The sequence below is a fragment of the Ochotona princeps genome, chromosome 2 (assembly GCF_030435755.1).
Source record: "Ochotona princeps isolate mOchPri1 chromosome 2, mOchPri1.hap1, whole genome shotgun sequence".
NCBI lineage: Eukaryota > Metazoa > Chordata > Mammalia > Lagomorpha > Ochotonidae > Ochotona > Ochotona princeps.
Window position 1 is genome coordinate 114072068 of NC_080833.1, and position 25799 is coordinate 114097866.

Sequence of the window (25799 nt, forward strand, 5' to 3'; positions counted from 1 at the left end):
CGCAGACAATGGACGCGGCGGCGGGAGGGGCGGGGGCTGCGGGAACAGCCGGGAGGCGGCACCCGGGAGCGCGCGCTCCCCCGCCCCCTGCACCCCCACTCCGTCCCCTCCCCCTCCGCCGCCGGCTCCCGATCTGATTCCCGATCCCTGATTCCTTGATCCCGGGTCCCGCCATGGGAGCCTGAGCGCCCCCCTCCCGCCCCTCAGATTCCCCCGGCCCCCCAGCCCCCCGGGGCCTTGAGGGGACGGACGCAGCGGTCTGGGACGGAGCAGGGGGTGCCCAGCCTCGGGATCCCCCCTCGACACCCGCCCATCGCCCGCGCAGCCCGTCCGGGAGCGCGGAGTTCGGAGCGACCCGGGGCGCCGCGGATACAAAGGCGCCGGGCCGAGCGGGGCGCCCGCCGAGCCCACCGGCGGTTCGCAGCGGCGGGTGAGTGCCGGGCCGCGGGGGCGCGGGCAAAGTTTGAAAAAAAAAAAGAAAAGAAAAGAAAGAAAGAAAAAGAAAGAAAAAGAGGTGTGTGTGTGTGTGTGTGTGTGTGTGTGTGTGTGTAGGGGGGATAATCATGCAAGAGGCTAAGGGGTGCCCGGCCCTAGAGCGAGCGGGGTGGCTTATGGGGGAAGGGGGGCTCGGGATAACCCCCTTCCGGTCCGCTCTCCGCGGAGTACCCCACCCCCCCCAACTTTGGGGAGGGGAAGGGGCGCGTGGGGAGGGGGCGGAGCCCGGGCCTGGCGAGCCGGGGACTTTCCTGGGCCCGGGGCCCGGGCGGGGGCCTTGATGATCCCCAGGGAGCCGGCTGAAGCCGAGGCTGGGAGCTTGTGCTGGAGGTGGGGGGTGGGTGCGGGAGAGGCGGTGGAGGGTTGGAGTGTGGAGGTTCTGGAAGCCGAGGGTGCCCAGGGGGTGCATCCACGCCTCGGGTGTGTGGGAAGGGACGCGGGCAGGTATGCATTCAGGGTGTGGGGTGGAGGCCGGGGAGCCAGAGGAGGAGACCCTGGCAGTGGCTGTGGGGGCCCAGGGTACAGACGCCAGCATCCTTCTCTGCTCTCACATATACCCATCGTGGAGACTGTGGCCTCAGCGCTAGTGAGTTTGGAACGATCGGTGGGGACGGCGTGCGTGATTCTTTCATGATATCCTTTTTTTTTTTTAATTTATATTATTATTTTTGTGCGTTTGCCTGCCTGGAGGTGCTGCGCGTACCCCCCAGGCGGGCCCCGGGGTTTGGATGTGGAGGTGTTTTTCTGTGCTGGAGTGTATGTGCACCCAGGGAGTGGCTGACCGTGCATCTGCTGTGTGTTTGGGTCTGTGCTTATGTGTGTGCTCAGGGGAAGGGGGTGTGTGTCTACATGTGCGGCCTGGGAGAAGGCTTTATGGGAAAGAGGAGTCTCCCCTGCTGAGTGAGGTGTGTGTGTGAGAGCAGAGGGGTTACATAGATGCTGTGTGTGCACCTGTGTACTGGGGGTGGGTGTACTGGGGGATGAATCTGTGTTTTCTAGCGTAACCTGTGTGGATAGGCAAGGAATAGTGGATGTGCCAGGCTTAGCTGAGTGTGAGTGTGTGTTTCTGAACTACCTCTTGCCACTGCGGGCACATTTTTCCCAACTGTGTGCAAAGGGAAGGCTCTCTGGATGGTCCTGCCCGTTTTCCAGAGTAGAACCTTAAATCTCTGAGACTTATGGGGTAGGTGAGACTGGACTGTCCAATGAGAGACCTGCCTCAGGAAAAGAGCTTTTCTGGAAGAGGTGTATATAGTGGGGAAAGGAGGAGAGGGGTTGCATTCCTAGAGACATGCGAAGGGCTCTGGGAGTGGAAGAGAAGAGGAGAAAGTTCCTCTCCCACATAGTAGATTGGGTCCCGCTGGTCAGAGAGGTGGATTCTTGACCTCCCAGCCATGTTTCATCGCTCTCCTCTTCCCGCTCCCTCCCCACCCCCCAGGCCACAGTTCTCTTGGGAGGATCTTGCAGGTTGCAGTATCCATGCCCTTGTGTCTCTCCTGCCACTTGGGACCCTGATGTTCCCAAGGAACCTTGGGATTTAGGTGTGAGATGCAAGCCAGAGGAAGATGCATGGCTGGAGGGCAGTGCCTGAAGGGAACAGCTGGGGCTGCTGGACCTCAGGATTGAGGATGATGTGAAGGGGATCTTCGCAGAGTCTGCAAGTGTCCCTGTGTCTGCCCTTTTTCCTGGTGAGAAGCATGGTTGGGATGGAATTGTGGGTCGGGACCTGGACTGAGTCTGTAAGAGGGACATGTCTGTGGGTTGGGAAGGGATGGGCACCCTGTGACAGCCCATCAACCATCCTGATAGCGTGCTGGAAATTCAGCCGCTATCCATCCAGCAGGTGGATGGCTCTGTCCCCAGAGAAACGGCAGCGACCAGTGTTCCTTAAGGGAAGGGACTGGCCATCTCCTAATGTAAGACACAAGGCTTACTCCCCCATCACAGGTCCTGAACCATTTTCCTCCTGCCGTTGGAAGTGAGGACCCGATACCCAGGGTTCAGAGCTGTGGCTGGCATTGCAGGTACTCACTAGGGTCTTTGGGCACCACAATGGAATGGAAATGGAATGTTGGAATCTAATGGGCATGTGCCATTGGAATGTTCCATCTTTCTGCCAGCCACAGGTCTCTCCACCAAGGTCCGGATTCGGGTAGAAAATGTTGGGTGTCATGATGGGGCAGAGTAGGGAAAGACTAGATCTTTTTTCCTGTTTTCCTGATGCACAGCTCCCCTAAACCCAACACCTGTTTGATGGTTAGGATTCCTGAGGCTAGCAAGGCGTTTAAGATGGTATGTCACAGTCTTCTAAGGTACCTTATTTTCTCTGTCTACACTCATCATATGCGTGTTACATTTTGCTAGTGGGGGCTCTCTTCCAGGGAGGATGGTTTGTGGTCAGACAAAGGAAGTGCCATTTCTAATAGTACTTCCAGACTGGGAACCAGTGGCCACAGCCACACTGGCCTCTTTTCTTCATTGTCTTACTCCTGCCTGCTGTTTCCTTCCATTCTTCCAGGGTAGGGTTCTCTAGTGTGTTACCCTCTGCTCCTTCTAATTCTTCCAGGTCTTACAAGGGCCCCCCCTTGAGTCTAGAGCAGGACTGACTGCTGCCTTATTCATCTATTTGGTTTCCAGGGGGAGGAAACTTGGCTAGTTCAGGCTTTGGGGGAAGAGGACAGAGGAATGGGACTCCCTGCCCCTCCTTCTGAACTTTAGGAATTCTAGCCTTCTCCTTTGCTTGTTCTTCTCTTGACAGTGTCCCACACTGTGAGGCCAAAGGGTGGAGTCAGACGGACTTGGTTGGGATTAGTTCTTAGTAGTGGTGTAACCCTGGGCGAATTATTAAACCCCATTCCCCAGCCTTTGGGCTGTGAGAGGCATCACCCGGGAAGGCTACGCTGCGCTGTTCCACAGGGATTGTTCCCAGTGGCCTCCTGCCTGTAATTTGCTCTGAAATTCTGCCTCTTCCACTTCCTAATTCTGTGACCTCAGACAAAACAGGTAACTTTTGAAGCCTGCCCTGTAAAATGGCGTTAATGATAGGCCCTGCCTCTTCGCTGTATGAGGATTAAATGGAATAATCCTGGCAGTGTGTTGTACATGGCACATAGGAAACCCTCAGCAAGTGAGGGCTGTAAGGCATGGAAGTGTGAGTGGGGGGCAGGAGAGCCAGGCTTGACCTCTGGACTTTTCCTGGCAGACCACATTAGGTGTTGGCTGTCGCCTGCCAGGCTCTGTGCTAAGCACTAGGGTCGAGGGACAGCCAGGACAGGCTTTCATGGGGGGAGACTGTATAAACATGTAGCTTCACCATGTTTCACCTGTGGAGTGCTATGTGCAGGTGTATTTAGGAGGCTGCTAGAGTGTAGAGGAAGAAGGCTTGGACCCTGAATGGTTATAGAAGGTTCCTGGAGGAAATGTCACCTTGGCTGGATTTTTAAAAAATATGTTAAGATGAAATTCACTTAATGTAGAATTAACCATCTTATTGTGAACCATGGCAACCACCCCTTCTCTTTAGTTTCAGATGCTTTCACTGTCCCCAAAAGACACCTGTGCCGTTTAGGTCATCAGTGCTGAATCAGCCTCTATCAGCAGCAGTCCATATTCTGTCTCTGTAGATTTACCTGTTCTGAGAATTTTGGATAAATATAGTCACACCGTGAGCGTGTGACCTTGGGGATCTGGCTTCCTTCTCTTGGCATCATGTTTCCAAGGTTCGCTGGCACCGTGGCATGTGGCGTGTGTGAGCCCCTCATTTATTCGTTGCGTGGCCATGCCTGAGCAGGCTTTTAAAGGAGGGGACTGGGGCAGGTGCTGCTGTTGGAAGCTCAGTGTGAGCCTGAGGGATCTCTGGGTCTCGAAGCCTGGCCTGGGCGTTCGGCCTCAGTTTCCCTGTCTATAAAATGGAGTTAATCATCCCTTTCCTTCCTGGTGCTATGGGATGGGAAGGGTGGGTGGAGGCGTGAGGGGAGAGAACAGAGGCTCAGGTTACTGCCTGTTCTCAGGGTCTGGATTAGGGGTGAGACTTTAAATTTATTCTTTTTTCCTCTTTCCTGGGTGGCTCTCTCCTGCATCCCTGTGTTACTCGGCGTCAGCTTATTCCCCTCCCTCTGCATTGGCCTGAAATTCCTCTTCTTACCCTCCACAGCTGGGTAACCCTGTGTATGGGGAGATGTGGCCCCAGACAGGAAGGATGGACCTGGAAGCGAATCCTGTCGACACCCTGGCTTTTGCTGGCCCCTGTACTCCTGTTCCTGTTTGTTTAAGATGTATTTATTACTTATTTGAAAGATCATCAGAGAGAGAGAGAGAGAAAGAGAGAGAGAGAGAGATCTTTATTTGCTGGTTCATTCCCCTAAAGCCTGCAATAGCCAGGTTTGGAGCAAGCCCAAGTTAGAAGCTTGAAACTTCGTCTGGGTCTCCCCAGAAGAGCAGAAGAGGCCGTCTCCCACTGTCTCCCTGGGTGCACCAGCAGGGAGCTAGATCCAAAGTGGAGCTACTGGTCCTGGAAAGGTATTCTGATGTGTAATGCTGGCATCGAAAGCAGTGTGTTAACCTTCGTGCCACAACATTGGCCCTAGCCCTGTCCTTGTTGGCAGTCTGTCACCTGCCTGCTGTGATCTGGGTCAAGCTGCAGTGGCCCAGGGGGATTCTGCCTCCCTGTGCTCCACTCTCCTGGCTGCAGAGGAGAGGCTCTCTGTGGTGGGGCCCTTTGGAAATGAGGTGTTGCTTGTCTGATGCCCCTGGCAAGGTTAGTAATTACAGACACGACAGCTGGGAACGAGTTTGGGAGAAGCAGGCTTGGAATCAGCAGAGCTGAGGCTATCCTGGCAATCAGGGTGCGGCAGTGAGAGGGAGAGTGGGAAGAAGCTGGGGGCTGGGGTGAGGCAGGAGGCTTGGGGTCCCCTTTTCTTACCGTTGCACACATGGCTCGGCTTAGAGCCCAGAGGAGAGTGGGAGGTGGTTAGAGCCCAGGCCCTGCCTCACTGTACGTGAGGACAGAGGGAGGAAAGGAGAGTGGTGTGGGGCTTCAGGAGACCCTGGAGAAAGAAGCAGACGCTGGAAGGGCCCTGTCAGTTCTTGCATGTGACCCAAGTCAGGGAGGGGCTGACCCCACACCCAGAGTTGATTCCATCTGCTTCTGGGTGGCGTTTCACCTCTCACCAGGAGCCTATTGGAACCAGGAAGTGGAGAGGGTTGGCTCTGCATTGGCTAAAGGAGAAGGAGGTGGGGAACTAACATTTTGTTGAGCATCTGTTACATCTATGATCTGTGAACAGAATCTCACCAAAAACTTGTAACTCACTACAATAGGTATTATTGTTCTCATTTCACAGGTAGGAACACTGAGGTTTAGAGCAGGTGAGCGACTCATCCAAGATGTAGCCCATGAAAGACTGTGCTGGGTCTGTCTGTCCTCCCTGCACTTCCTTTTCCCCTCTCCCTGCATTCATTGCTGTTAGAGCTGGTTTCCCATGATTGCCTTTCCTTGTGAACTTGAAAGGTTTTGTCTGTCTCCCTGCAAAGCAGATAAGAACCCAAATGGCAGCTGAGGAGGAGAGAAGGCTTCCTCTGAGGTGGGAGTCAGGTGGGGTCTCAGGGAGGACCCTGGTACTAATCCAGGAGGAGGTGCTGATGGGACCTGAGTGGGCCACCTGCATCCTGGGGTCTTGTGATGGAGAGGGGCTTGGCCCTCATTGTCCTTGGTGTCTTCTCGCACCCCCCTGCTTGTGTTGTGTTGTTGCTGGTGTACCCCCTACTCCCCTGCTAAGCCTGGCCAGAAGAAACTGTGTGTTTCTTGGGGGAGGAGCTGGGCCAGGGTGGGGGAGGGGTGGAGTCAGGGCTGGGTGAGGGAGCTGGCATTTAGGGTAGGTGGGGGTGGACAGAAACAGGTGCTGAGTCTGAGGTGTGAATGCAGCGATTAAAAAAACAGCGTGAAGAGAAACATGCCTGTTGTCACCTGCTTTACTCCAGGAGTGGCAGTGGCACACACAAGGGATGGAGGAGTGGAGCATCCTCAGAAGGAGTGAGACCCTTCAGGGCTGGGCAGGTCGGTGGAGGCTGGTGGGGGCCTCCTGCCTGGCTGGGTTCATCTGGGTAAGAACCATCCTGCTTGCTTGTCGGAGCTGAGCTCTGGGCTCAAGCGGGAGCTTTTCGGGGTGGGAAGCCCAGGTCTGCCACCCTCACCCTCCAGTCACGCTGCGTCTCACACCCTGGGCCCGCTCTGTTGCTTTTCCCATCCACACCAGCCTTTGCTGGCAATGTCCCCATATGTTCCTCCCCGTCACTCCTCCCGATGTCTCAGTTCTTTCCAGCTGTCCGATTGCATGCCCAACCTAAGGTGGCTACCAAGTGACTGGGACCCAGGGCAGCAGCTGGGTAAGCAGGCTCTTGAGGGCTCTTGGGGCTGGGCAGACTGTGAAGAGAGGGGGGATGTTTTTGTAGGGAGGGTGCAGCATGTTGGCCGCTGGCCTAGCACTGCCTCCCCACCTTCCACTGTCCACCCAGGCTCTGTCCCTGAGCACACCTCTGGGTGCCTACTTTCCTTCTTGGTTCTTCTACTTGGTCCTCAGAGGGCAGGTAGGGTCCAGTCTTGTGCTGCAAGCCCCAGGGTGGCAATTGTGAGGCCTACTCATTGGTGAGAATTCAGTGGAACATCCAGGCATCTGGAAGCCTTGGTTACCTTCCCACTGGCTTGGTGTCCTGTCTCTCCCCTCTGGCCTCCACCTGGGCAGATGCCAGAGGAATTACTCACCCTTTCTCCTACAGGAGCTCCCACCTCTCACCCACCTCCCCTTCCAGATTGGCTGGGATTGGATTTGAGGAAACTGGGGAATGGGATACTATGGTGTGTGTGTGTGTGTGTGTGCTTGGTTTGGGGGCGGGGATTTTCTGGGAGCTGGGATGGGGGTGGGGGTGCCAGAGAGACTGGGGCTGCGGGCAGAGCAGGTCTCTACAGAACCTGCCTAGCCAGGGTGGGTGGAGCCGGGTGGGGCAGGCAGGAGCCATTCCAACTTCGTGAGGGGGGAATCTGAGCGTGGGTGTCTGTGTGTGTGCTGCTGTTGCAGTGTATCTGGGCTCTGAGGGAGCTGACTTCACCTCTGCCATAGGCTGAGGGAAAGGCAGGAGGAGGTGGAGAGGGGCTGGGCCCCGGCGTCCCCAGCTCCTTTTCAGTCGTTCGCTGGCTCAGGTATCCTGGCACAGAGCCCAGCTGGTGGGCCCTCCTCCAGGAGCTGCCTGCACGGGGGTCTGGTGCTGAAGTGCTTGGAAGCCTTGAGATCTGGTGACCCAGGCATCGCCTCTCCTGGGCTGGGGAGGAGAAGGATCCTGCCCCGACCCTGGGGCTGTAGGATGGTGAGCTCATGTCTGAGACTGCCCTGGGAGACTGCCTGGTTAGCAGGGCGGGGGCGGGCACCTGGGGCCAGCTCCTTCCCATCTCTCAGCCCACTGCGTTGTCCAGGTTGCGGGCATGAGAGCCGTGGCACAGGCCTGGACAGTTCTGGCCTGTCCTTGCCCGTTCATTTTGTGGGCTCTGTGGCTTGAGCAAAGCTGGGCAACGCTGGATGAAGGGGCCTCAGGGCTTGCAGGAGCAGTGGGTGTGTGGACAGAAGCCACCGCTTGGTGAGGCAGGGGCTCTTTGGTCTCTGCTGAGTTGTCTTGCACTTGTTCAGTCTCTGTCCCTTTGTTAGTGGAGAGAAGAGAGCGTAGCACAGGAGTCAGCTAGTTGTCTCCCATCCTGGTCTTCTCGTGGCCATGGCTGTGCAAAGTGCCAGAAGGCAGCTGGGGACTCATGGAGGAGCCCAGTGTCACACAAGGGGAACATACCTCAAGTTACCAGTTAGGGGAGGCAGGAAAAGTCTGCCCCACAAGTGGTAATGTGGGTTAGGTCTCACTTTTTGTTTGAGCTTCATGTTTGTATTGGTAAAACTACCTTTTTTTAAAAGATTTTTATTTTTGGGCCCGGCAGCGTGGCCTAGCGGCTAAAGTCCTCGCCTTGAACACCCCGGGATCCCATATGGGCGCCGGTTCTAATCCCGGCAGCTCCACTTCCTATCCAGCTTCATACTTGTGGCCTGGGAAGGCAGTCGAGGATGGCCCAGAGCTTTGGGACCCTGCACCCCCGTGGGAGACCTGGAAGAGGTTCCAGGTTCCCGGCTTCGGATTGGCGCAGCACCGGCCGTTGCAGTCACTTGGGGAGTGAGTCATCGGACGGAAGATCTTCCTCTCTGTCTCTCCTCTCTGTATATCTGACTTTGTAATAAAAATAAATGAATCTTTATTAAAAAAACAAAAAAACAAACAAAAAAGATTTTTATTTTTATTTTCATTAGAAAGACATGCAGAGAGGAGGAAAGGCAGAGAGGAAAATCATCCATCCGATGATTAACTCCCCAAGTAGGTGCAACAGCCAGAGCTGAGCTAATCTGAAGTCAGGAGTCTGGAGCCTCTTCTGAGTATCCCACTGGGATGCAGGGTCCCAAGGGTTTGGGCCATCTTTGACTGTTCTCCCAGGCCACAAGCAGGGAGCTGGATGGGAAGTGGGGCCGCAGGGATTAGAACTGGCGCCCATATGGGATATCGGCAGCGCATGTAAGGCGAGGACTTTGGCTGCTAGGCCACTGCGCCAGGCCTGCCAGTACACTTAAGGCCCCTTTTCTGGTTAGTGCTGGAACCAGTAATAAATGGATTGGTGTACTTACCTGCTGTGTCCTCCTGGAGGGGATGAGAACAGGGGAGTGAGGGGATTAATGGTGGCGTAGCCAGCGTCCTCTGTGGAAACCATGTTAGATGCCTGACTGGGCAGGCTGAGCTGAACCCATCTGTGAAAGACCAAGCAAGGGCCTTGGAGTGGGGGCGTGGTGAACTGCTGCTCTGCCTCAGGACCCGGCCAGGCGCTCTGTTCTGGATACATATCTAGATTTTCTGAGTGCTGGGCTGGAAGGTTGGACCCCTGGCTTGGTTCTTTCTCCTCCTCTGCCTTAGGAAGGTGAGCGTCCAGCTCTTTGAGTAGAATTTACATTGATACCCTCGGACACTGGGGCTGTCCTTGGTGAGCAGTGTCAGGGCTGGGAGAGCCCACATGTTCACATCGCCCACAGGATCGTCAGGCTTGCCTGTGGGCTGTGGTGGGGAATGGGGTGCGATAAGTCTCAGGCTCTGGTGTAGGAACCAGAGACCTTGAATGGTCAAGGGCCCAGAGGCTCCTCTTCAGTGGGTGTCTGAAGAGATCCTTGGGCCTGCCCCCCTGTATCCACACACAGGGGCCTCCCTTCCCTAGTGCTTGGCTGCAAAGAGAAAGGGGTCTTATATGACACCTGCCCCTGTCAGAAGGAGAACATCTGGCTTCTTGGCCCCTTTCCCCTCCAAAATCCTTTCTACAATCAAAAGCAGGTGCTTTCTGCGGCGCTGTTGGCATGATCCCTCCAGCCCTGTCCTGGTTGCAGGTGAAGTGAGGTATGCCCCCTTAGGTGTGTATTTGTGTCCTGTCCTCCCCACCTTTTCTTCTGTGGCTCCTCCAGGGCTTCTTCCCCAGCTATTTTCCTCGCTGCTATGCCTTGTCCCCCTACCCTAGGCCTCCTGTAGCTGGGACTGGGCTGCAGTGGGGGCCAGTACTAGCGAGGTGGCAAGAAGAAGTAGGGCCTGCAGCCGCCTGCGACTGCTCATCGGTCAGCACGTGCCGTTCATGGGGTGGCAGCTCTTGTTCTGTGTCTTACCCACTTGAGTCGCCTCCTGTGACTGGGGAAGGGGAAGCGTCCGTCCACTCTGGCCTGCATTTTGGCCATCCCCCAATCCCACACACATACCCCAGGGCCTTGTTCCTTCTGCTTGTTGCCAGGTTCTGAGTGTGTTTTTTCCAGAGGCCTCCAATTGTTTCCTGAAGAAACCCGATGCCGAAGCTCAGACAAAAGCTGGGGCTGCCAGAGGAGAAACCCCATTCTCTCCCCCTCTGTCCCTATCCCCCCACCTCCATAACCTCCTCGCTTTGGATGCTGGGTATGGGTTCCAGGACCCGGCTGCCATCACCTAGGCAACAGGGGGCTTTGGTTGCCATGGTGATCAATGTGGGAGAAGCTGGGCAGCCGGGACAAAAGCCCCCTCGTTCCCCTCAGCCCTCCCCCCTCAAGCCCCTTGGGATGGTACTGAGACACATTCCATTAATTTTATTTCTGAAAGGCCTTTGGAGGGGAGAAGGGTCTCTTTTTGTGTGCCAGGCCCTCTTGCCTCCCTCTCTCCTCCCTGGCCTCCTTTTAACCCTAGAAGATCCATAGCTGGCCTGAGCAGGGGACTGAGTGTGATGTGTGTGGAGGGAGCAGGGGACAAGGTGCGATGTGGTGACATACATGACCCCGCTTGGCGTCCCCCCGCCAGCGCAGAACGGCTCTGGCTCTGCACGAGGCTGGGGCTGCGTTCTCCCCCGTCATCCTTCTGACATTTCCACTTGTTGATCTCATCCACGGATCCCCTCCCCCACCCTCCTCCCTGGGAACGCTGCCCACCCGGGAGACCCTCCAAAGCCCTGATTGCTGAGACTGATTAGCTGAGGGGGAACTTCTGCCCTTCCCTCTGCTCATTCCCATCCCTCGCCTTCGCTCCTCCCCCACTCCTGCTGCGCCCTGCTCCCTTTGGTCGCCTGGGCTCCTTGAAGGGACAGCAGGCAAGGAGCTGCATTTACGTTTTGCATTTATGTTTTGGCCCCATGGGTTTGGTAAGGGAAGGGAGGGAGGAGCACGTTTGGGTGCCTTTTGGCACCTCGGTGGGTTGGCAGGTTGGGAGAGTGGGGTTCATGTTGAGTCTGCTAAGTAGCTAGAGAGGACAACAGGGAGCAGGAGGCTTAAGGAGCTGAGGACAGAGCGTTGGGAGGTGTTGGGCACCCTTGTCTGGTTTGAAATTTATTTGTAGGGGAAACACAGAGACACCAACTTGCCTCGTGTGTGTTTGAAGTGGTGGTTCAGGCTCGGATTGTGTGTGTGTGTCTTCTGTAGCGCAATTGGCAGGATTTATTTATACTTCTCTTTCCCTAGTCTCCCAGGAAGTGTCTGGGATCAAAGTATGAGTGATCCTGGAACTTATTAATTGTTTAATTACTAGGAGAACAGTGCGTAAAAGCATTCGTTTCACCCCCATGATCCTTACATCAGCCCTGTGCACTAGGCATCGTTGTTTTCCCTATTTTATCAGTAAGTCTAGCACGCTGCATGCGCAAAGTTAGGTAACCTGCTTGTGGGTCACCCAGCGAGGCAGGGGGAGAGATGGGTTTTGAACCCAGATCTTCAGGGTAGATTACAGGTTCCATTTACCATTGGCTGTGGCAGACAGGGGCATCTGGGATGGGGATGAGGCTGTGGGAAGCCCAGCCAGGTCTACTGTCTGTCCAGGCTACAGTCCTGGCAGGTCCCCCTTTGCATCGCGAGCCTCTGTCCTTTTTAACCCACTTGGTATCCGTGAGAATACCAAGGGCAGAATTCCCTCTCTAAGAGTAGGACTAGGAAGGCTAGTCGGGAACCACATCAAGAGGGGTGCAGGTGAGACGTCTCAACTACAATAAACCAGTGGAATGGGTTCTCCAGAGACATGGTGAAGCAGCCCAGTGTGTAATTTGTAGACCAAGGGGATCCAGGGCTCTGTGTGTGGCAAGGGTGTTTAGAAAGATTTAGGGTTGGGTGAAGGTTCTTGTCTCTGTCCTATAAGCGTGTCCTTACCACCCACTGGTTTTGATGTGGGATACTGGCGCCCATGACTAGCCTGTGGATTGCAAGGAGAAAGAGGAGGAGGAGTGAATAAAGTTCATTTCCCTGCAGTCATTGTTTCCACAGAGGTTGGAGAGGTGTAGTTGTCCCTGGGTGGGCATCAATTACTTGTTCCAAGCTTATGAGAGGGGAGCTGGGCACACATGGGTCTGTGTCAGGGTGCTTACTTGTGGGGTGGTGGTAGCATGGAGGAGCTGGGGAGAATTTATACCATCACAGCCATTTTAATTCTTTACACAATCAGCCACCCAACAGCACTTGACCTGGTTGGCTTCATTCTGCCCTTGAAACAATATGCAGCGGGGTCTTGTCTGGCTTGGGACCTCGCTCTTGGGGACCCTTGCTCCCGTGGCCTCACCTGCTTACCACTATGTATGCTCTTTTTCCCTGGACACGGGTGCATGTTGTCATTCTTGGGGTCCCTAACTTGCCCCGCTTGTGGTTGATTCCAGGCATCTCCATGGCCTTGTCGCCTGAGGCTACCTCTGGTTCAGCAGCTCTGACACCCATTGCCCTGAATGTAGCACATGGGAAACTGAGCTCGTCTTCCTCCCCAAAGTTGCCTCTTTCCCAGCATTCCCTGCCTTCCCCAGTGGCGCTGCTGTTCGCTCCCTCGCTCAGGCCACGGATTCTTGAGTCCCCCTCCCCAGCAACGCCAGCTCTTCCCTGGATCCTGTTGATTGCATGCCCAGCAGAGGTCTGAGACATGCTTCTCTGCTCTCCTGCAGCTCTGCCCCAGCCACGTCTTCACTGCCAAAGTGACCTGCTTTCCCATCTCCCTGTTTCTATTTTCCCTTCTTTCCAGTCCACACCTGCATTGCTCCCACCCTCAAAGGCTGGCCTTAGGATTAAGCCCCAGGATCTTTACCTGGCCCCTCCCTGGAAGTTGACTCTGCTGCACAGCTTCTGCACCCTCCGTCTTCAACTTGGGCTCCTCTGGCCTTTTTGGTTCTTCAAATGCACTGAGCTCCTGCCTGCCTTTGTCCTTCCTGTGTGTGGTCTTGCTCCGCAGCAGCCTTCTCCCTCCACTCTTTGCCTGAGTAATGCTTGCTCTTCCTTCGGACCTCTGCTTAGGCCGCGAGACCGCCCGGAACCGCCCTGTTGAACGCCTGCTGCCTGGCGTTGCCTCCACAGGTCCCTTCTCCTTTCCTTTCGCAAGAACGGTGGTTGGGTTGGTTGTTCGCCTGTGTACTTGTTGAGTGTGCATCTTGCCGGCTAGATTATAAACTCAAGTCCTGCTGCCCCGCCACATGTTTGGGGCCTCGCAAAGTGTGGTTTCCAGAAAGCGCCTAAAAGGATTTGATGAGTCAGTGGGCGCAGCTGTAAGAATCAGCTCAGTGCACAGTGAGGATATGCAGTGGGGTCAGGCGCGGAGAAGAGGGGGCACTGGTGGTAGTATAGGAGGGTGTTCCTGTGAGGGGCTGGACCTGGGGCAAGGGGGAGAAGGTGAGGTCATTTCTGCCTGCATAATTAGTGAGGGAGCACTGATGCAAGCCACTGTCCCCTCAGCCTGTGAGTAACCATGAAAACTCATGCCTCTGTTGGAGCTTCCAAGAATGACTTCTCCTCTCATCCTGCACATTGTATTGTCTATTGCTACCGCCCAGAGTTCCTTACACAGCCCCCAGTGTGCATGCACGCTTGCACAAATGCACACATGCACACCAGGACAGCAGTAAGTGGATGTGTTTCTGTGCAGCTGATGCTGGGAGGAGCAGCAGCCATCAGCAACCCACTGGGACACACTCAGACAATTTTGAATGAAGTGAAGAGGCTGGAGGGGGCATCGGAGCCCTGCAGTGGCCTCTGGACAGAGGCAGGCTGCCTCTGCTGTCTGAGGTTCACATGGCTTCATCTGTCATGCCAAACCGAGCTGACCTCCCCTACGCCCATTTTCCAGGCTGAGTGGGGTGGAGCACTGCCCTGAGGCTCCCCTCCAGGGGCCTTGGCGGTGTGTGTGGGGGTCCTCCTGGGGGAGTTTTGCTGGGGAGGATCTTGCCAGGAGGTCAGGTGGGGGAGGCTGTTGGGACAGAGCAAGAAGCGGGGGCTTTGGACATCCGTGGCTGTCGTGTGGGTACTCTTGCTCCCCACCCTGACCATGGAAGGAGCTCGAGCCACTTCTAGTCAGATGCTCTCTCTCATCAGGAGCGCCGCTTGGTTTTCTCTGAGACAAGCCCACCCGTCCAGCAAAATAGAGTCCCTCAGGGCGACGGTTGATTTCCTGAAGGTGCCTCTTGGCCTGAAGAAGCCCATACTGAAGGAGGTGGCTGTGGGGCCCCCCAAGTGGCCCCAGCCTGCGGCCCTGGAGCGCTACAAGGCACGGCGTTCCGACGCCATGGACACCGAGTCCCAGTACTCGGGCTACTCCTACAAGTCGGGCCACTCCCGCAGCTCCCGCAAGCACAGGTGGGCCACACAGGTGGTGTGCAGTGGGTTGGGGACACATGCAGAGGTGATGATCCTAGCTCTCCCCGGGTGACACTCTGTGCCCATTCCTCTGACTGCAGGGACCGCCGGGACCGACACCGATCCAAGAGCCGAGATGGGAGCCGTGGGGACAAATCGGTGACAATCCAGGCCCCAGGAGAGCCCTTGCTGGACAATGAGTCCACGCGAGGGGACGAGCGGGTGAGTGGCATTGTGTGAGATGGTCCAGGCCAGGGGCTTGCAAGCCACTGCTTGGAGAAGTTAGGAGACCATGACATTACAGAAGGGCAGGCCCTGCAAACCTGCTTTTTAGGACAGAGCAACCGAGGGAGGGGGTCTGACACTGGGGTTCTCTGGGCTTAGTGTCCCAAGGCAGGACTTTGTTTCACAGTGATTTCTAGCTAAGGTCCCTTTGGGAGCAGTGGCGTCCCCCGTTCTTATCTTCAGAGAGGCTGGGGGGTGACCTGGATTGTGTATTGGATATTGTCTGGCTCCTCTGGTGGATGCCAGGCAGGCAGGTTGTTTGGGGATCTGTGGTAGGTGGTGGTGATGGAGCCACGGGGAGGGGGAAGAGGTGAGGCTGAGAGGGTAGGAGAGGATTCTGACCTCTGTGGCCTCTTGTGCCCATCTGGCAGGGAGGGCACTGGGCATGGCACAGTGCTAGAGGATGGCAGAGACAGGATTTGAAGTGACACCCAAGGTTGCCCAAGTGCCCTTCTGTCTTGGGAGCATCTTAGAGGACTGGCACCTCTCAACTCCTTACTCCTCTGCTAATTCCTGGGTCTTGGGAGCAGGTCAGTACCATCAGGAAAGGTCCCCTTTCCCTCTTCCGCCCCCCTTTTCCTGGGATGTGGTCTCCTGAGTTCTCGAAGTGACCCCGCGACAAGATCAGCTCCTGTCTTGCCGGGGAGGAGTTCCCAAGCACAGGCTGGCTGCAGGAGTAGTCAGCATGTCTGAGGTCCTGGAATCAGGAGCAGCCTCATGTCACTTATGGGGTGACCCCCAGCCATGACGGAGCTTGGCAGACCACATTCAGGGTGCTAGGGCACCTCGGCCTTCAGCCTCTTGTCTCTAGGGACAGGCTGCCCCCGCACTTTGGGCACTGAGCTGTCCCTGGGAGGGCACTGTGTCCCCATGTCCTGCCCTGATTTCTTCCCCACTTCTCTCCTTCCTTCGGCTCTTAGTGTCTTCTTCTTTTCCATATGCTGCTTTTGTCAGGTTTGTGTCTTTATCAGAAACCTTGAGTGTGTGTCGCATCGCCTAGCCTGGTATCGCAACCCCATCCTCAGGTCCCTCAGACTCACCTTCCTGTCTCTATTCCTCCATGTCAGTGTCCAGCTTTTACAGTGCTCTAGGTTCCTTGATTCGTGCCATTCCTGCTGAAATCATGAATTGCTGCAAGAGCTGGCAGGGATGTAGGGCAGTGCTTCTAGAATTTGACTGTTGAATGATCCGTTGGGTTTTTGGTCAGATGCAGATTCTGGGGCAGAACTTGTAGCGTGGGCCTGAGGTTCTGCATTTCTGATAGACTCCATGCTGCTGGGCCACAGGTCACATTTTGAGCTAACACTTATGTATTCAGTTACGACTAATCCTGTCCAGCTGCTTCATTCCACTTGCCCCCAAGGGGCAGCTCAGCTCCCACTGTTCCCTGCAAATTGGACTCAGCTCTTAGCCTTTGCCTGCGAGCCTGCCGTCAGGTCCCGCTCACCAGTGGAGCTGCCCCCGTGGATTTGGTGTGTGCATTGTGTTCCCAAGGGCCTATCTTGCTGACCCTAGAACCAGGGTCTCAGACGTCAACAGCTGCAGAGGCCACATTGGACACCCGGGGCCGCCCAGCACATGCTCTGGAGGTTGCCTCGTTGCTCATGATCCTCTCTGCTTTCTGTCTCTTCCCTTCCCATGCTTCCTTCCCCTCATGCCGGTGTTTGTGCCCCTCCATGTGGTCTGCTGCTGCCTGCAGGATGACAACTGGGGAGAGACCACCACAGTCGTTACCGGCACCTCTGAGCACAGCATCTCCCACGATGACCTCACACGCATTGCCAAGGACATGGAGGACAGCGTCCCACTGGACTGTTCCCGGCACCTGGGAGTGGCCGTGGGGGCCACACTGGCCTTGCTGTCCTTCCTCACGCCCCTGGCTTTCCTGCTGCTGCCCCCACTGCTGTGGCGGGAGGAGCTGGAGCCGTGCGGGACGGCCTGTGAGGGCCTCTTCATCTCTGTGGCCTTCAAGCTGCTCATCCTGCTGCTGGGCAGCTGGGCGCTGTTCTTCCGGCGTCCCAAGGCCTCACTGCCCCGCGTCTTTGTGCTGCGTGCCCTACTCATGGTGCTTGTCTTCCTGCTCGTCGTCTCCTACTGGCTCTTCTATGGCGTGCGCATCCTGGATGCCCGGGAGCGCAGCTACCAGGGCGTGGTGCAGTTTGCCGTATCGCTGGTGGATGCCCTGCTCTTCGTGCACTATCTGGCTGTGGTCCTGCTGGAGCTGCGCCAGCTCCAGCCTCAGTTCACGCTCAAGGTCGTGCGCTCAACTGACGGGGCCAGCCGCTTCTACAACGTTGGCCATCTCAGGTATGGAGATGTGGGAGGAGGCAGGGCCAGTGCAGGGAGAAGAATGGGACAGGTAAAGGGACTTGGAGGATGCTGAGGGCACGCTGGGGTCAGAGGGTGATGGTCTGGGAGGATTGTGTAGGAATTGAGGACTCTGCACTTAGAGTTTGCTGCCTTACAGAACTGTTTTGTGCAGGGTCGTGGGCGAGATGTGCTGGGGATTGAGTTGGGAGAGAACAGGCAATTAGAGATTGAGAGACTCAGAGGGGGTGGACCAATGGGAGGAGGAGCCTGGGGGCACAAATAAGGGTACTTTTTGGTATTTCCTTCTTGTCCTGCCTTGGATACCCAGATTGTAGGGAGAACTCAGTGAGTGGTCCCTGAGATAAGCTGGCCAGAGTGGTGACCCCCCCCCAGAGGAAAGGGTAGTAGGAGGGGGCTTCAGCTCTCAGTAGAACCTATGGGCAGGTGTCTTACAAACCTTCCAGCCCTCACTCCCAGCCAAGGCCATGCAGAGAATCAGTGGCTCCTCCTGGGTCTTGTAGAGGATCTTGGGGGAATTCTTGAGAGGGGAGAGGAGCCTCTTGGCTCGGCTCCAGGGCCCAAGGCCCTGCCTCTTCTGGGCTCTGGTGGGGCAGGGAGAGAGTAGCAGGTCGACCCCTGGGGAAGGCTCGGAGCCTGGTGAGTAGAGAGCTCAGGCTGGAGCAGGCTTTGTGGAAGCTGCGTGTCCCTGGCGAGTGTCCTCTCCTGCCCTGCCGACCTGCCCTGATGTGTCCCTCCCCCTGCACCCCTTGTCTGTCCCTTCTCCCTCCCCATCCTGCCGTCTCCCCCACAGCATCCAGTGCGTGGCCGTGTGGATCCTGGAGAAGTATTACCATGACTTCCCTGTCTACAACCCTGCCCTCCTCAACCTGCCCAAGTCCGTCCTGGCCAAGAAAGTGTCTGGCTTCAAGGTGTATTCCCTCGGAGAGGGTGAGCAGCCCTGCTCCTCCACCCCTCATGCCAGCAGGACTCCAAGTTACCTTCTCTCTCTCTCTTTTTTCTCTTCCCCCACTGCTTCCCTTGCCTTCTTCCAGCTCCTCTGTTCTGTCGTTTTCCTCAGCTTCAGGTGGCTGGGCTAAGCTGCTGACTCCACTTGCTGTCCCTTTCTGCTATGGTGTGTCCCCTCCTCGCCACCCTTGATCTGGCTCCTCCGTGTCTCCTCTGGTCCTGGTCCAGGCCCCTGGGCTGTGGGCAGCCAGAGCCTCCTGAACGAGGCAGGCGTACATGCTTGCGGGTCTCTCGTCCTTCCAGTGCCGTCCTAGCTGCCTTCCTCTCAGCTTCTCCCGGCAACATCCAGGAAGGGTGGGAATGGGAGGTGTGGCTGGATGGTGGGGACACACCAGACTGCAGTGTCCAGAGCTGCTGGGGTGGAAGAGTCTGGTGGCCCTTGTGACCATTGCCATCTGCCCTGACCCTGTGCAGAGAACAGCACCAACAACTCCACCGGCCAGTCACGGGCTGTGATTGCGGCGGCGGCCCGCAGGCGGGACAACAGCCACAATGAATACTACTATGAGGAGGCTGAGCACGAGCGGAGGGTGCGCAAACGGAGGGCCAGGTGGGTCCCTGGGCTGGGGAGGGGTGGAGGGCACCTGTGGACAGCTGGGCAACTGCCAGAAATCAGGACAGTGATGATACGGATGGGCATGTGTATTCATTTTCCACTGCTGTCATAACAGATGACATTGCACACAAGGGCTGGCCAACATCTCCCATGTATTGTCCCACTTCTGTGGGTCAGGTGTAGGCTGGTGGCACCCTGTGCCCGGGCCTCCCCAGTGGAAATCTGGTCAGCTTTGGTCTGAGCTTGGGTGTCTCTTCTAAGCTCGCTGGCTTCTGTCAGCAGTCACTGTCTTGTTCCTTCACCCCACAGGCCAGTTGTTCAGCATGATGTCTCACCCTTCCCAGCAGGATCAGGTCTCTCTCTGACCTCTGCTGTCAGATGGGGCGAACTCAGCTTTTAAAGGGTGCGTGTGATTAGACTGGGCCCCAGAGGATCATCTTGTCAGGTTACAGTGAAGCCACTTGGCCTTTGACCTCTGCACAAATGTGCCAAGGTGATAGAATGGAGAGGGAGTGGAAATCTGGCACAAATCAGGGATGTCTTTGAATTCTTCCCACTGCAGCGGGAGCAGGGACCCCATACAGGGCTGTGAATTACTCTTGCAAGAGCAGGCCCTGACGCTGGAGCAGCCTTTTTCCCAGGCGGGCCTGAATGCCCACATTTTGGTAGACTCTTGAGTGATGTCCTCATTCCTCCCTTTACCTGTTCTATCATGTGAACTTAAGTCCTGCCTGGAAAAGCTCCTGGGCGCTTCCTGCTGCCAGACCCTGCCGTTGTCCAAAGGCACCTTGGCACCTCGGGGGAGGAGCAGAGAGCTTGGGACTGGCTTTCCTGCCCACACATTCTCCCAGCTTCAGGGAGGGAAGTGGCCGGGTCCTGTTCTGGACATTTGAGGCTGGAGTCCACTGCAGTGGAGCAGAGAACCCTGGCCCTGTTTCTGTGACATCCCAACGTGTATCCAGCAATCTCAGAAAAGGCCCTCCTTGACCTGCCACCTGCAGGGCTCTGTGGGGCCCCTGTGCTGCTGTGGTGGCACAAAGGAGGCTCTTTCCGCCTCGTTACCTTGGTGATAACCATTTTCCCTTGATTCATCTGAGGCAGAAGGATCTTTTAAAAGGAACTTTACTGGGACTGACTGGCCTTGTGGCTCAGTGCATTAAGCTGCTACCTGCAAACACCAGCATCCCATGTGAGTGCAAGTATTAGTCCCTGTTGCTCCACTTCTGATGCAGCTCCCTGATAATGGGCCTGGGAATGCAGTGAATAAAGGTCCAAGTGCTTTGGTCTCTGTCACCCACATGACACACCTGGGTAGAGTTTCTGATTGCTGGCTTTAGCCTGGCCCAGCCTGAACCATTGCAGCCATTTCAGTAGTGAGCCAGCAGATGGAAGATGTTGCCTTTCAAATCAATCAATTAATCTTACAAAAATAAAAGGAACTTTGCTGAGATGCCTAGGGGAAACAAATGGACAGAAATTATACCTGTGCTCAGATGCACCCATCTTTTGCCCAGAGGCCCAGCCTGAGCTCACGGGTTCCCAGGACTCTGGGGTTCTGGATCCCAGCCGGCAGACCTCACTGCTTTCCTTGGTCTAATAGGACAGTCTGTTCCTGCTCCTAAGCGAGGTGGTTTTATTTTGTATTTGGACGTCATGTACAGAGAATTGCGTGATTCACTCTTCTCAGCAATTAGCACACTGTCATACAGTTTTTCACAGTTCTTAATACAGTTTCCTGCTTCTTCTCATCCTCACTCCTTCCACTCCCACTTTTTAGGTGCTCATTTCTGTGGGTGTAACTTCTTGTACAAATTTAGCATCTGCTTGTGTTTCTGTGTGCTTTTAATGTACTTGGACTTTTTTTTTCTGTTTTGCTTTTAATGTTGTTTTTTTTTTTTTAAAGATTTATCTTTATTTTTTTATTACAAAGTCAGATATACAGAGAGGAGGAGAGACAGAGAGAAAGATCTTCCATCCGATGGTTCACTCCCCAAGTGAGCCGCAATGGCCAGTGCTGCGCCGATCCGAAGCCAGGAACCAGGAACCTCTTCTGGGTCTCCCATGCGGGTGCAGGGTCCCAGTGCATTGGGCCGTCCTCAACTGCTTTCCTAGGCCACAAGCAGGGATCTGGATGGGAAGTGGAGCCACTGGGATTAGAACCGGTGCCCATATGGGATCCCGGGGTGTTCAAGGCGAGAACTTTAGCCGTTAGGCCACCGCACCAGGCGCCGGGCCCGAATGCTGTTTTTGAGATTTGTTCATGTTGTGAGTGGATCCAGTTTGTTGCCTATTCTTTTTTTTAAAGGTTTTTATTACACAGTTTTAAAAGAAATATTTATTTATTTGAAAGAGTTAGAGAGAGAGATCTTGCATTCACTAGTTTACCCTCCTCAGAGGGCTGAGTAGCCAACCTGGGACACGTGGAAGCCAGGAGCCCCATCTGGATCTCCTCAGTGGTTAGCAGGGCTCCAAGAACTTGGGCCATCTGCTGCTGCTTTTCCAAGACTATTAGCAGGAAGTGGATCAGAAGTGGAGTAGCTGGGACTTGAACTGGCACCCAAGTGGGATGCCAGTGTCAGAGGCAGCAGCTTTCCCGGCAACACCACAACACTGGCCCCTCTTCCGTCTTTTTACTGCGTAACAGTTCATAGAAAACCCCACTGTGCTTTCTGATATTGGGTTATAGTCATCCTCCTGCTCCCCCCCCCCCCCATTTTGGAGGAGATGTAACATCATCTTAACGTTTTATTTCTCATCTCTCTAATTACCAACCAGTAACCACAGCATCTACTTTTTAGCTTTCAGGCGTCTCATGAATTGTTGGTTTGCGTCCTTTGGCCTGTTTTGCTGACGAGTTCTTGGTTTTTCTTCTTGATTTGCAGTGGATTCTTTGCATATTTTAGACATTAATCACTTGCTGGTTTTGGATCCTGCATGTATGAGTGTACTTTAAAAAGTCATGGAAACTGGAATTAAAAGATACCTGTATTCGGATGAAAAACATGTGAATCCATATCTATCAGGGACCTTCAAAAAGTTCACTGAACACTTGGATTATGAAGAGCTACACATGCATTTCACAAATTAAAAAAGTGGTTTATTTACTTTCAAAGCAGAATGACAGAGAGAAAGAAAGAGAGAGACGGAAAAAGAGATCCTTTCTTCTGTTGGTTCACCCACATGGCAGTGCTGACCAGGACTGGCTCGTGTTGGAATGTGAACTGGCATTCCAGATTGGGATGCTAGTATAAACAGCAGCTTACCTTACTGTGTCATCATGCCTGCCCAGATTTCTTTGTTTTCTTTTTTTTTTTTTAAGATTTAGTTATTATTAGAAAGTCAGATTTACAGAGAGAGGAGAGACAAAGATCTTCTGTCTGCTAGTTCACTCTGCAAGGCCATAATGATTGGCGCTGAGTCGGTCCAAAGCCAGGAGCCAGGAACTTCTTCCAGGTCTCCGATGCTGGTGTAGGGTCCCAAGGCTTTGGCCTGTCCTCGACTGCTTTCCCAGGCCACAAGCAGGTAGCTGGAAGGGAAGTGGAGGAGTCAGGGTACGAATTGGAACCCATACAGGATCTTGGCACATGCAAGGCGAAGACTTAAGTCACTAGGCTACTGTACCAGGCCCACAGATTTCTTTCTTCTTCTTTTTCTTCTTCTTTTTTTTCATTAGAAATAAACTTACTTTTTGCTTCATTTTTCCATGAACGTTTTGAAGTACTCTTTTATTTCCTTCAATGTTGTTCAAGCTATGATGGCTGGATAGGTCTGTCATTTTGATACAATCATGTGTACTGGTTTGGACCTGATGACTGGTGATTCCAGGGTGTTGTTTGGGCTGTTTCTGTAGCATAGGCTCTGATTGTCTCTTTGGGCTTTTCTGAATTTCTGGGCTGGGGCTCAGTCAGCTCCGTGGACATGTGCTACCCTCACTGGGGGAAAGACGTCCTCACCTCCCTCTTCCACCCTCAGTCCTCCAGAAGTCCAGCCCTTGGTTCCAGTTGGTGTGGGTGCACTGGGGTGGGTCTAGCCTCACCCAGGCTCTGGAGGACGAGAGCTGGAGCATCTGGTCCAGACCCCTCCCTCCTGTCCCCCAGGCTCGTGGTGGCCGTGGAGGAGGCCTTCACCCACATCAAGCGGCTGCAGGAGGAGGAACAGAAGAACCCCAGAGAGGTGATGGACCCCCGGGAGGCAGCCCAGGCCATCTTTGCCTCCATGGCCCGTGCCATGCAGAAGTACCTTCGGACCACCAAGCAGCAGCCTTACCACACCATGGAGAGCATCCTGCAGCACCTGGAGTTCTGCATCACACACGACATGACGCCCAAGGTAGGCCTGCGCGGCTCCCAGTCCCTGCTCAGGAGCCTCTTCTTCTCCATTCTCCTTTCCTCAGTGTTCTTCCTTCTTTCTTCACCCTCCACTTCTCTTCATTCTTTATCTCTATCTCCTCCTTACAATTTCTTCTCTCCTTGGTATCCACATGTGCACCATCTGCGTCGGGGAACAGAGGCTTTGGGGCTCCTTGAGGGGATGGCAGAGACCTGTTTGCATCTCTATAGGGTTGTGGGATTTCCAGAAGTCCTGCCTTTATGCCCATCCCCACCCCTTGCCACCTCTGCCTCTATCTTCTGCTCATGTTGAGCCACTGCTCACCCCTTGGCTGTGTTGCCAACCTCCCAGAGTACACGGGCAGCTAAAGGGGTTGCGCTTTCATCTTGACCTCTCACAGTCCTTCCTGGTGCAGACCTGCTTGGCGCCAATCCCATGGGAGGGAAGGAAGACGGAGGGAGGCTTGCACAGCTCATAGCCTGCTATAGGGATAAGAGGAGAAGATGCAAGCTGGGGGGCTGAGTTCTAGTCCTGAATCTGTGGAGCCCCCTCATCTCCATGGGCACCAGCTGCCCCAGCTACCTCATCTGTAACACAGGAGTCTGTGAAGCAGGTGCCCTGAGGCCTCTTCCTGCCCCTTCGAGGTTGTCTTGGGAAGCTGTGTCCTACGGGTGATGGCCAATGGGTGGGTGCGGGAGACTCCCATGGCATGGCTTCTGCCTCTGCAGGCCTTCCTGGAGCGGTACTTGGCAGCTGGACCCACCATCCAATACCACAAGGAGCGCTGGCTGGCCAAGCAGTGGACGCTGGTGAGCGAGGAGCCGGTGACCAACGGGCTCAAGGACGGCATCGTGTTCCTTTTAAAGCGCCAGGACTTCAGCCTGGTGGTCAGCACCAAGAAGGTGCCCTTCTTCAAACTCTCTGAGGAGTTTGTGGATCCCAAGTCGCACAAGTTTGTTATGAGGCTGCAGTCTGAGACCTCGGTGTGACTGTGCAGCTGCAAGGGCAGCAGGAGACTCTGGGGGCCTGAGGGTGGGGAGGGTTCGGGTCTCAGGCCCAGCTGTACACCGGGCCCCCTTCTTCCTCTTGCTCTTGTTTTTTTTTTTTTTACTTGAATGAACTTACCCTCCCCCTCCCCAGTTTTCTCCTGTCATCCTTCTCTTCCCCCACGTGGCGCCCAGTAGACCACCCTGCTGTCTACAGTACCTGGGACATCCTTCTGCTCCTCCCACGACCGCTGTGCCCCTCCAGGCCCTGCAGGAATCAGTGCCTCCCCTGCTGTGTGCCCCAGCCTTCCCCAGGTGGCAGTCTATTCCTCGTTGCCTCGTCCTGCCTGAGCCCCACTGCAAACCCAAGTTCGTGTAGCAGGTTCTCTCCAGTGGCCTGTGGAAGAGGTGGGACTCCCGAGAGCCACAGTGGCAAATGCACAGGACAGCAGCCACCCTCAACAAACCCGGAGCGCCAGGGCAAGGCCACTCCTGCTGCGCAGAGCCAGTGCTGGAAGGATATGCTGCCAGCTCCCAGTGCCTCCCTCTCCCACCCCCCATCGACTTGTGCTTAGAGCATGAGAAGTTCACAGCCTTACCTGGAAACCTCTGCCTTCCCTCCAGTGTGGTTCGTCCAGGCAGTTGCCCCAGAGGAGAAGCACAAGACAGACCCCTGAGGTCTCGGCCCTTGTCATTGACCTCTGCCCTCTGAGCCTCTCTCACCTCCATTTCTGCCTTCCCGGGGAAGCGTGGACCGTAGACCGTTGTCCACACCTCGCAGCCTGCAGACCCTGCTTGGCCCCTGTGGGCCTCGACAAGTGTTTTCCCTTCCCTTCTCCAACCAGCCCAGCCCTGCTATCTTCTCGTGGCTTTGGGGACCTGCTGCCTCATCTCTGTATGAGAGGAGCTAGCAGCTCCTTCTCACCCCCTGCCTTAAGTCCAGTTCTTCGCCTCAGGGGTCTCCTTGCCTTGGCCTTCAGGGTCCCCCCTTCTCCTCCCTGTCTGGTTCTCTGGGTGCTGGTCTCCCTAGGTATTGGGGTGAAGGAACAGGATGACTGCCTTTTGTGGAGACTGAAGACCCTCACCTCATTTTAACTTCCGTAGTCTGCCCCAACTCTGAATTCTGAATAGTGTAGATCTCATTTTGAGCAAAGTGTGCTGGCCCTCTAGTATGTATTTTCAGAGTGAATTTGAGCCGGTAAAGAGACCTTTGAGTGATGTGGCTTTTGCCAGGGGGCATAGGAGCAGGCACGCCCATGTATGTGGGTGGGAGAGGACTGTGCTGATGGAGGGGCGGGGCGTACCCCTGGCCAGTTCTCTAAATAGCTCACCGTGCCACTTCCTTCCCCGGGCACGCTCCCTCACATTTGCCTGTCACAGTGCACCTGGGTGGCAGTGCCACTGAGCTGTCAGGCAGCTTGCCCTCTGTGGCCGTGACCGTGTTCCTGGCCATGGCCGCACCTTGTGACTCGGGTTTTTGCTGTCCTTTCTGCAAAGGCTATGCATCTGCCACCCCTTACTAGAGAAAGGCTTGTAGGGCTGACTTAGGCAGGGCCTTGAGACTGGCCCTGGATGGGGCTGGGCATCTTTGGATTGGCCTGTGTGAGATACATCCTGTGCCGAGCATCCTGGGAAGGTAGCTTTTCTTTTCTT

The 25799-nt window shown here is 55.3% G+C and overlaps 1 protein-coding gene and 1 long non-coding RNA gene across 2 annotated transcripts; one reads left to right on the top strand and one right to left on the bottom strand.

The window, feature by feature from the left end:
- Positions 1-256: 256 nt before the first annotated feature.
- VANGL2 (VANGL planar cell polarity protein 2) lies at positions 257-24649 on the top strand. Its single transcript, XM_004589087.2, has 8 exons — positions 257-430; positions 14394-14654; positions 14756-14876; positions 16639-17246; positions 18061-18197; positions 18690-18825; positions 22929-23160; positions 23889-24649. The coding sequence occupies exons 2-8, from the start codon at positions 14584-14586 to the stop codon at positions 24147-24149; spliced, it is 1566 nt and encodes a 521-aa protein (XP_004589144.1). The 5' UTR covers positions 257-430; positions 14394-14583; the 3' UTR covers positions 24150-24649.
- Positions 8955-10505, bottom strand: LOC131479523 (uncharacterized). The gene is made up of 5 exons (XR_009244927.1): positions 10466-10505; positions 10305-10375; positions 9997-10236; positions 9197-9320; positions 8955-9027 (listed from the first exon to the last, which is right to left on the bottom strand). It is a non-coding gene; the product is annotated as an uncharacterized LOC131479523 (long non-coding RNA).
- Positions 24650-25799: the final 1150 nt, after the last annotated feature.

Coding starts and splice junctions, on each gene's coding strand:
- VANGL2 (XM_004589087.2), top strand. CDS start 14,584: ATGGACACCGAGTCCCAGTACTCGGGCTACTCCTACAAGTCGGGCCAC. Junction 14,877..16,638: donor CCACGCGAGGGGACGAGCGG/GTGAGTGGCATT, acceptor TGCTGCCTGCAG/GATGACAACTGGGGAGAGAC. Junction 18,198..18,689: donor GGTGTATTCCCTCGGAGAGG/GTGAGCAGCCCT, acceptor GACCCTGTGCAG/AGAACAGCACCAACAACTCC.